Below are 11,358 nucleotides of genomic sequence, written 5' to 3' on the forward strand. Positions count from 1 at the left end.
TTTTCTTTTAAATAAAATTTCAAATAATGAAACTAAAACGAATCTGTTTTATTACATATAATATATAAAAATGTACTGCATGATGAATTCCTGTTAAGGTTCTACATTTCAAAAATATTATTATTATTAACACAATGAATTTGGAGACCATGCGTTGCGGCTGTGGATGTTCTCCACATAAACAGACTGAAGATCCATGAAGGTGAATCTCAGGAACAATGAAGATGAATGTGGACTGTTTTTAATAGAATCAGATCAGGATGGGTTCTTTTTTGAGCCTGGTTCCTCTGAAGGTTTCTTCCTCATGAAGTCTGAGGAAGTTTTATCTTGACATTGTTATCCCCGACTTCTCGCTCATTAGGGATAAGCGAATAGGGAGAAACGATGATGCTGAAACGTATATTTGTATTTGTAAATTTGGCACAATGTGTGTTGTTAAAAGTTACAAATAAAACTAAATAGTTATTAATATAGAAATTATTTTACTGCTGCGAAATCAATCCATGATGTGCTTATTTGCAGAAAAATAAAAACTTTTTATATTAAATTCCACTTTTGTTCACTATTTAGCAAACATCCAAATGAGACATTTCATGTTTGTCATTTAGATTCTCTTTGTTTTTTGTTGCTCTCAGGACAAAAATAACCTGGACATTAGCTTAGAGTTTAAATCAGCAGAAAAAGGCCATGTTGACCCTGATGGCTTCCCACAATCTTTCTTACAGAAAACTGTTTTGTAATAAAGCTGAAATGAACCAGCTGTGAATCAGCTACTTTCAGAGCTATTTAACCAACAGAATTAATTAATCAACACTTTCTGACCAATCAGGATCCAGAACTCTCTAAATGAACCACTTTTCAGTTATATTTCTTGTAGAATTAAACATTCACAAAGCGTTCGCCCTGTAGGCCGTAATGACGGCGTGTTTGTGAAGAAACAGGTTTCAGGTGTTCATGGTGATGTCATTGCGTCATGTGGCTCTGTAATCCTGTGCCACAAAAAGAACGAAAACCTCACAGTTTAATTACGGAGTTTTTGCTCATCGTCTGTTTCGTTGTCTCGGATTAAACGGATTAAAACGTTCAGATTTTTAGGAGACGAGAACAAAAAGGTCACCACAAGACTAACATGAGCGAAGCGACTGCGGTCAAACAGCTGGACTGGTAAACAGGAAGTCATCAGGGTGGGATTTCTCAGGGCTGATATATAGCCAGGGTCTGAGGCGAGGAGAAACCAGACGCACTCCAAGCTTCTGAATATTTGCTTCTTCTCGGTGAGGTGAGTATGGCTCAAAAATGTTTAGATGACCTCTGTTCTCTCTGAAAGAATTAAATACATTTCTTATATAGTGATATTTTAAAGGCATGCAAATGTAATCATGTGTAAACTCGAGCTGAAGAAAGCTAAGAGTTTTAATGATTGAAACAAAACCGGACCTAGAACTGATTCTTGAGGGACACCTTCAATATCCTGCAAAATATCCATCTCTGTCACCCAGAAAGATAATTCTGAAAGCTTTAATTGGGATCGGTATAAAATCAGTAAAATCCTATGTATTACATTTTTTTTCCTTTTTTTTAAGGTAATTTTCTCAGCCTGCAAACATGAAGCTCTTTCTATTCGCTGCCCTCCTGGCCTCCGTTTCCTGCGTAAGTTTTTATCACACAGTCTCTTCTATTTGTTGTAAATTATTCTCTCTCTCAAACCTGCTTCTCATTTATAACGTTTACGCCTTGATTTCATTCCTGCAGGTGATTTCAGCAAAGGTAAGCAATACCAGATACAGTGACTCTGTATTAATAGGATTTACATTCTGAGATGTTGAAGACACTTAATATTTGAGATAATCTTGCATCTGCATTACATTATTGTGTAGAAACTGCTGCTTGTTGGAGGTGTGAACGGTCTGAACCCTGGTGTCGTGGGTCTGAACCCCAATTTGTTGGGTCTAAACGGAGGACTGTTGAATCCCGGGCTGGTGGTTGGAGGCGTGAACCCAGCGCTGATCGGAGGAGGTGGAGCTTTCTTTGCTCAGCCTCCCATCGGTCCAGTAAGAACATCTTCCTGTCTTTTAGCCAACACTGATATGCTGAGTTTGAGTTTGTTTTCCACCAAGAAAGGCTTTGTATTTTTATATCTCAATTTTCACATTTTAGTTTGATTAAATAAAGGCTGCAGGTTTGCAGTGTACGTTACTGAGCTAAAAAATTGTGTTCTGAATATGTTTTTCTACAGATGTATCCTGCCATCCCTCCATACATGCTCCAGCCTCAGTTCGGAATGCCCAACGCTCCACCTCAGATCCCTCAGCAGGTCCCCTTCCAGCCTAATGGGGTATTTAATGTGAACTCACCTTCTTCATCATGAGTTACAGTATGATTACGGTTGTGATAGGATCAAAACATCTCACATATAATGTGGGTTTTTGTCAAACCATCATCTGAGGTTCCTCTTCCATTGACATTTGATGTAAAGAATATCTGCTATAAGATTTAGTTTCTAAGCAAAATTCTAATCAGAGCTGAGATTTACACATTGAAAAAAAAAACCTGATTTATTTTCTTTAAAAAATAACACAGTCAACACCTTTTAATGATTTTTTACTTTTTTATTTATTTATATTATATTATATTAATATTCTTATTATAACAAATAATAAATTGCATGAAATGTAATAATAAAACTACTTTTTTTGCCCTGGTGGTGATTAGGGAATGCCCTTTTTGCCCCCTGTGAACCGTCAGGTTGCTCCGCCTCAGCAGCAGGCAATGGTACGCACACACTTGAGAGGTTTTATATAATAACAGTGTGTGTGTGTGTGTGTGTGTGTGTGTGTGTGTGTGTGTGTGTGTGTGGTCAGTCTGCGAGCTCATGATGATGTAGATGTTTTCTGTCTGATGGCGTGTTGTGTTGTAACAGGGGCAAATGGCCGCAGGAGGAAACGGGCAGCAGGCACAGGGTGACATGCCCGCCGGACCTGCGCCACGCTTCAGGGTAAATTACAAATGCTCTGTCCTGCCAAAAGTATTAGGACACCTGACATATCAAGCCATATGTGGTTCTTTACCAAACTGTTCCTACACATTTAGAGGCACACAGGAGGTCTTTGGATGTTCTACCATGAAATGTTCCCTTCACTTAAACCATGAGACCAAAACCTGTTCTCCATGGAGATTTGCTTTCCATTATATTTAGTAGAAGATCTCATATAGAGCGCTGATCATATGAGTTTTTCATGCTGACTGCACCCCAGGCCTCCATCTCACCTACATCAATACCTGACTTTATTAACACCCATATGGTTAAAGAAATCACCACAAATCTCCACAAACTCTAGTAGAACATCCTTCCAGTAGAGTGGAGTTTTATTATAAGAGTAAATGGAGACTAGAATGTGGATATTCAAAAAGGAGCACATAGCAATCTTATGGTCAGGTGTCCACAAACTTTTGGCCAAAAAGTGTGTATGAATTGACTAACTGTAGTGACGTTGTTGTGTTGTGTCTCAGCGCGCCCTCCGCTGGAGAAAGCAGGACAATTCTGTCGCTCAGGTAACAAAACAATAACGCTAATTACAAGTGCTAGCATGTTTAGATGGAACCAAACGATGGTTTGCTCACAGTTATTGTGGGATTTCAGGTGACCCCGAGTCCGACTACAAGCGAGCAGCCTGCTGTGTGAATCCTCCCGACTCGAGGTTCGGCTTCATCTTCATACATTTTTATTAGATGTTAAAAAAAATAATAATAATTCCTAAATTAAATTGTATTCATTCTTTTTTTTTCTTTTTCTCTGTGTTCTTTACAGGACTGACCCCAGGAACAGCTCCTTCTTTTCTTTTTTAAATCATGAAATATAGAAATTGTAGAAGTAAGATGATTGTTAGAATTAGATTGGAAATAGAATAAAAAAATCAATGAATTCATTCTGAATTTATTTGATGACGATTAATAAAAATGTTCACGCATGATATAATGTTTAAATGTGTCTCATTTATTAAATCTTGCCATTTTTTTTATTATCTGTTTATAGTCACATTCAGGAACTCACATAAAAAAAAGAAAACCACATTTTTATCCTTTTTTAAGTAAATTCTTCTTCTTCCTCTTCTTCTTTCGGGTTTTCCCATTAGGGGGCGCCACAGTGGATCATCCGTCTCCATACCCCCCCTGTCCTCTACATCTGCCTCTTTCACACCAACTACCTGCATGTCTTCCCTCACCACATCCATAAACCTCCTCCTTGGTCTTCCTCTTTTCCTCCTTCCTGGTGTCTCCATTCTCAGCATTCTCCTACTGATATACCCCATGTCCCTCCTCTGCACATGTCCAAACCACCTCAATCTCACCTCCTCACTTTGTCTCCAAAACGTCCTACATGCACTGTCCCTCTAATAAATTTATTTCTAATCCTGTCCATCGTCGTCTCTCCCAACTGACATCTCAACATCTTCAGCTCTGCTGCCTCCAGCTCCCCCTCCTGTCTTTTCCTCAATGTCACTGTCTCTAATCCACACAACATCTCAGGTCTCACCACAGTCCTATAAACTTTCCCTTTCACTCTCACAGATACTCTTCTATCACAAATCACTCCTGCTATCACTCTTCTCCACCCACTCCACCCTGACTGCACTCTTTTCTTCACTTCTCTAACACACTCTCCATTACTTTGCACTGTTGACCCCAGGTACCTGAACTCCTCCACCTTCTCCGCCTCTTCTCCCTGCATCCGCACCCCTCCACTGCCCTCCCTCTCATTCACACACATGTACTCTGTCTTACTCCTACTGACTTTCATATCCTAGTAAATATTGGTGAAAAATAAGTTCACATGTTCCCCTGGTGGTGGATGAAGAACACAAAGCATGTAGTTGAGTTAAAGTAGAGATTCACACGGTAAAATTTGACTCCAGTAAAAGTAGTTCTTGCCTTCAAATGCACTGAAGTATCTCGAGTGATATGATTTATGGCTATAATGTTCCTATTATAATGATAATGAAGTTTCTAACAGCGTAGCAGTGACAGAACACATGAAGTGCTTTGGGTTCATTGGAGTTGGAAAAAACGCAGAACAAACCCAGACATTTTAGACGGTTTTTCCATGAAGTGTAATTAAGATTTAGCTTTTAAATGTAGATGAAGTGTTGGACATGAGTAAAGGAACACTGGGTGATAACACTATCAAACCAGAGGTCAGCAGGTCGGGTCAGAATATTGTTTAAATGATAATCATGGTCTTGGACACCTTTTGGTCAGAGATGGTACTTCATGGTTTGCTGCCTCTTCCAGATTGATTCAATTATTACTATGAGTAAGATTGAGCCAACTCAAATGAGCCGTTTTTGGATGAGCTCATTTTGATGTGGCGTGGGGGGGTGGGGGGGTTAGGGCATGGGGGGGTTAGGGTTGGGGGAATCTAAGTTCAAGGCAGACTGTAAATTCTTACAACTCAGTTTCTGTGTAAAGACTCGAATGTGACTCTCAGCACACTGATCTATTAATAGAATGATATTAAAGACTCAAACACTGATTGATTTCTATTACAATTATCATGAACACAAAACCTTTAATAAAACGTGTAAACGAGGTCACGTGTGTTGTGGTGAGTTCGAGTTTGGAGTTTCTTCATCATTTATTCCTCGGTAAATGTTCTGCTTGATGTTGAACTGATGCTGAACTGTATGTTGGTGATCAGTAGATGCACCGAGCGCCGATCAGAACACGTGTAAAACAGAGCGTGCGCTCGATCCTGATTGGTGACTCGCTGCGTGTTTCACCAGTTACGTTTTTATCCTCATTAATAAAAAGGAACGACTGATTTCACTAAATGTAGTTAAGTAAAAAAGAAGAGATTTGATTTTAAAATGTAGTGAAGTCCCAGTAAAAATCTCCCCAAATGGGAAAACTTCAGTAAAATACAGATACAGAAAAAACTACTTAACAACAATAACGAATTACATTTACTGTGTTACTGTTTATCACTGCACTGTACACCGTATTATAGCAGCTATAAACAATCATTCCCTCATCAACCTCTCTCTCATTTTCTCTCTCTCTCTCTATCTCTATCTCTCTCTCTTTCTCTCTCTCTTACTCTCTCTCTTACTCTCTCTCTCTCTTACTCTCTCTCTCTCTCTCTCTTACTCTCTCTCTCTCTCTCTCTCTCTCTCTCTCTCTCTCTCTCTCTCTCTCTTCTCTCTCTCTCTCTCTCTCTCTCTCTCTCTCTCTCTCTCTCTCTCTCTCTCTCTCATAACTGCAAAAAAGTGGAAACACCTCTGTCCTGAAGCACTGACAATGGAGACTTTTTCCATGCTTCAGAATCTGAAAGTATGTTTGCATTTACAAAGAATTTGTTTTGGTGACAGAAGCTCCCAGTTGTCCCAAATAACATTGATATAAATGTTTTAATTAAAATAAAAAAATTCGTATTGCACATTTTTGTAAAAAGAAATAAACAAATAAAAAGTGGTATTGCACATATTTTGTATTTTTTATTGCACAATGGGGAGAGCATTATACACGGTATATATCATCTCCTTACATATAGAAATTTTATGCGGATATATATATTTATATTTCCTCCAGTCCATTAATGTGAGTGAGTCATTGCCATGGAAACACTAATGTATTATTGTAGTGGATTATTGTGTTAAATATGGTGTAATAGCAATGTTTATAGCGTGTCAAAACTCTGGTGACGTCCCGTGCATTTCACCTCATTTCACTGCGTTTCTCTGTAATTTTGATGCTTTTTGAAGACGCCACAAAAACCATCGATATCAAAGAGAAATGCAGGATAACAGAGCGCTGCATCACACACAGAAATCTCACCTCCCGCACGCATCATCTCTAGCAGAAGCAACGATACGTCATTAAATCACCCTGGAGTTTTCCCTGCTTTTTTCCTGTGTAATTACATTTTTTTCCTTGGGATTTGAAATGAAGACAAATTGTGTGTTTTTGTGCGAATTCTACAGAAAAGAAAACTCAAATGTATAAACAGTTCATGAACTGTTTTGAACCATTTTGGCGATGTTTCCTCACTTGGAATCTAAGACTTGTAAATGTCCTTGTATGTGCATCTGCAACCAAATCGATTTCAGTCATCGTGAGATAAAAAAAAACATCTCAGAGAAATGCTATGAAATGAAGAACATTTTCAGGATCTCAAAAAAGCATCAGACCTCTTTTACCAGCAGATAAATAAAGAGCATAGCTGTTAGGAATGACCTTCAGACCTTCAGACCAATATTATTTCATAATAAGGCTGGCAGACTGTCTGAACATCTCGGTGTAGAAACGGAGACCGAAATGAAAACAAACCGAACATCTTTGATCTCATCGTCTTTCTCCGAGTCAGAAAGCTGATAATGATGCAGAGCTCAGACGGCGAGTTCGGGTGCGGATTAAGCAGAACGCTGAGCTTAGGAAGTTCCTCCTCGTGAAGGTGGTCATTAGTCTAGCTCCAGACTCCAGTCAGTGCCACTCTGAAGCTCAGATTCGGTTAAAACCGGCGTGTGACACCAAGCTCATGTTCAAATGACGCAATGTGAGACGTTTACGAGTAAGAATGAAGTTCTTTAGCAACCCCGAGGCTTGGAGTGAGGCTGAGAGCGTAACGGGTTGGTCAGATGAAGTCAGCGATGTTGGAAGATGTCATGACCGCACGCCGCCTCGGCACGTCGCGTACGAGGCGTGGAGACTCTTTAAAAACCCGATCCAGAGCTACGTTCTCACATCTCTCATCTACACTCCACAGTGAAGGTACAAGCCTGCTTCTCGACCTACTGTATTTCACGATGTTTGGCTTGGACGTTCGGTCTCAATCTTCTTGATGTTTTGTTTTTTCTTTTGTAGCTGGACATCATGAAGCTCCAGACCTTCATCCTTTCAGCTCTTCTTTTCAGCTTCTGCTCTGCAGCTCCGGTGAGTATTTAATATTTATTCTATAGCTCAATGGTTAAGGTTTACCAGCACCAGCACTGCCACAGTCGGGCCCTTGAGCAAGGCCCTTAACCGTCTATATTCCTGAGGGCGCTGTTTTCATAGCTGACCCCAGCTTTCAAACAAACAAGAATATGCCAAGAAATAATTTTACTCTCCTGTAATGAATACATGGCACATAAATGCCCCCTTTTAAAAAATCCTGCATTCTGATTGGTCAGAATGTGTTCTGTTTTAGGAAGATTGTTTCCATAGTAACGCCTCATTCCCTGTCGAATGTGTAGTGAAGTAGATGTTGTTTATGGAAGGAGACTCCAGTGTCAGTGTTTTTGTAACAGTAACAGTGAAGGGTAAAGCTGTAGCTATGTGAGGACTCAAGAGTTCTTCTTCAGTTCTTCTCCATAAAACCACAAGCTGACGTATCTTATTAGCTTTTCTTTTAGAAGTTACACAATGTTAAAGCGAATATAAATGGATAAAAAAGTGACTTTCATGAATGAATCTTGTTCCAGATCCTCCGCCAGCAGCTGGGGATCATCGGCAGTAACAGCAACGAGGTCTTTCTCTTCACTGAGCTCATAGATGTTACATGAGATCATCTTGTGGGAAGTTTGAAGGTTATAATTTTGTTGTTGTTGTGTGTAGATTGTTCGTCTCCCAGGACTCACCCTCGCTGGCATGGGTTTGGGCCAAACACAGATCCAGGTAGAGAAATAAAACTCCATCATTCTGAGATACTTTGAGGTTTTTTTTTCCCTTTCACTCAGAGATCAGAAGTTCAGCAGTTCAGTCAGACTGGATTCAGAATTCACAGGGAATCTTTTTCTCTCCATCCTCTCAGGGTACTCAGTTCCTCAATCCGTTCCTGATCCAGCCCCAGCCTGATTTCCTGCTGCCTTCTCAGGTGCTGAATTTCGGTCCTCAGTTCCCGGGACCATTCCTTCCCCCACAGCAGAACCTGCCCCCGTTACTTCTGCCCACCCTTCAGCAGGAGCAGCCCACAGGGGGGGTCAACCCCAATACCCAGCCTCAGATCAACCAGGACCCCGCCCAGGTACAGGTTCTGCTTTCAAACTAGGGTTCAGGGAGAAGCTGAAGTGTGTTACAGGTTATTTTATTTCTTCATATGTATTTTAGAAATTTAATGCAGATTATTTCTTCATAATTATTTTGATATTTACAATCGTAAAAATTTAATTATTCCTATTCTGTAAATGATGATATTCATGTACAGTTCATGTGTAGTATAGGTGTAGTACAGGTGTAGTACAGGTGTAGAATAGGTGTAGTATAGGTGTAGTACAGGTGTAGTACAGGTGTAGAATAGGTGTAGTACAGGTGTAGAATAGGTGTAGTATAGGTGTAGTACAGGTTTAGTACAGGTGTAGTATAGGTGTAGTACAGGTGTAGTACAGATGTAGTATAGATCTAGTACAGGTGTAGTACAGGTGTAGTACAGGTGTAGAATAGGTGTAGTATAGGTGTAGTAAAGGTGTAGTATAGGTGTAGTACAGGTGTAGTATCGGTGTAGTACAGGTGTAGTATCGGTGTAGTAAAGGTGTATTAAGGTAGTATAAGAGTATAATAATCTTATTGTGGGTGCAGTTATTGTGCCTTTGGTAATTTCTAGTGTTATTTTCCATATTTGACAAGAGCTTTTTAATCACATTTTATTTATTTTGCTAAAGGTGGTTCCTCAGTACTTCCCATTCCCTCAGCTACCAGGTGGACAGGTAAGTGTGTGTGTGTATGTGTGTGTGTGTGTGTGTGTGTGTGTGTGTGTTTCTCTTCACTCATGTTGATTAATGCCTTTGTTTCTTCTCCTAGGGTTTTCCATATTATATAAGTTACGGCTTTCCTCCAAGAAATACGCCAATCAAACTTCCACCCAATCAGAACACAGCAAATCCCAACGCACCCAATCAGAATGCAGTGGGACCCACTAAAACCCTTCAACCTGTCCAGGTAACGTGCGATATCTCACACACACTGATCATGAACAATCAGCAGCTCTGATGAGGTCATAAACCATCCAACTAGGCAGTAATTTGCAGTGATGTACAGTAGTGTGCAGTAATGTGCAGTGATGTACAGTAGTGTGCAGTAATGTGCAGTGATGTACAGTATTGTGCAGTAGTGTGCAGTAATGTGGAGTGATGTACAGTACTGTGCAGTAGTGTGCAGTAATGTGGAGTGATGTACAGTACTGTGCAGTAGTGTGCAGTAATGTGCAGTGATGTACAGTACTGTGCAGTAGTGTGCAGTAATGTGCAGTGATGTACAGTAGTGTGCAGTAGTGTGCAGTGATGTGCAGTGATGTGCAGTAATGTGCAGTGATGTACAGTAGTGTGCAGTAATGTGCACTGATGTGCAGTGATGTCCCTGACCATGAGATAAATGATATTTCTCAATCAGAATAATGGGAAGGTGATGGAGCCGTGGCGTATGACTCCGCCCCCTGATAACCGTGGCGACCGCCCTGGGCGTGGTGTGGAGACGGTAAATCACACACTCACATCAGCGATTCTATACTCAATCTGAACTCATTTCTAATGAAGAACGATGGGAATTTAGATTTTTTTTTATGTTGTAAATGACAGGATCCTGCCTTCCAGTTCTTCCAGCCGTAGCTCAGGGGACAGATGTGTGAGTTACTGCAGCACAGCTGGGTTTTCAGTTTTACATGTAAACCTTCTTTCTTCCTGTTGAACACATAAATGTTCTGCTCTTTTTCCCCACAGGTGTCAGAATGAGGTTTAACACGCAGAGATTTAACACACGTATAAACCCAGAGGCGTGACTCCCTCTGTAGCTGTAACATGGCATCGTGTCTCTCCACTTTACACATTAACACACAATAAACTCTTTATTCTGATGAAGAATGTGTGCACGTGATCAGTGTGTCAGAGTCTGCAGGAGAAATGAACACAGAGTGGGAATGTGTGGATGCTCAGAAGTTTAATGAGGAATTCAGAAGAAACAGTAGCTTTGATGAGGACAGAAGCTCTGAGATTCTTCTCATCTCCTGCTCATGATTACAGCAGAGTTCTTTACTGCAGGAGAGAGCGAGAGAGAAAGACAGAGAGAGAGAGAGAGAGAGAGAGACAGAGAGAAAGAGAGAGAGAGGGAGAGAGAAAGAGAGAGAGAAAGAGAGAGAGAGCGAGAGAGAGAGACAGAGAGAGAGAGAGAGAGAGAGAGAGAGAGAGAGAGAGAGAGAGAGAGAGAGAGAGAGAGAGAGAGAGAGAGACAGAGAGAGAGAGAGAGAGAGAGAGAGAGAGAGAGAGAGAGAGAGCTCTCTGGGCGCTGATTATGTAACAATCAGGAATCTCAGGATTGTCTGTTCACCTGAAAACAACAATCAGAAACTAATCAGCAGGAAAAAGAGCCATTAAAAAAATGCCACAACAAATAAAC

The 11,358-nt window shown here is 40.5% G+C and overlaps 1 protein-coding gene across 1 annotated transcript; it reads left to right on the forward strand.

Annotated features, from left to right (window-relative positions):
* The first annotated feature begins 1,067 nt into the window (after window positions 1–1,067).
* Window positions 1,068–3,961, forward strand: scpp9 (secretory calcium-binding phosphoprotein 9). The gene is made up of 10 exons (XM_046843464.1): window positions 1,068–1,279; window positions 1,584–1,650; window positions 1,753–1,767; window positions 1,878–2,051; window positions 2,237–2,335; window positions 2,713–2,772; window positions 2,921–2,995; window positions 3,511–3,552; window positions 3,641–3,698; window positions 3,809–3,961. The coding sequence occupies exons 2-9, from the start codon at window positions 1,606–1,608 to the stop codon at window positions 3,680–3,682; spliced, it is 552 nt and encodes a 183-aa protein (XP_046699420.1). The 5' UTR covers window positions 1,068–1,279; window positions 1,584–1,605; the 3' UTR covers window positions 3,683–3,698; window positions 3,809–3,961.
* Window positions 3,962–11,358: the final 7,397 nt, after the last annotated feature.

This window comes from Silurus meridionalis, chromosome 28, assembly GCF_014805685.1.
Source record: "Silurus meridionalis isolate SWU-2019-XX chromosome 28, ASM1480568v1, whole genome shotgun sequence".
Classification (NCBI taxonomy): Eukaryota; Metazoa; Chordata; class Actinopteri; order Siluriformes; family Siluridae; genus Silurus; species Silurus meridionalis.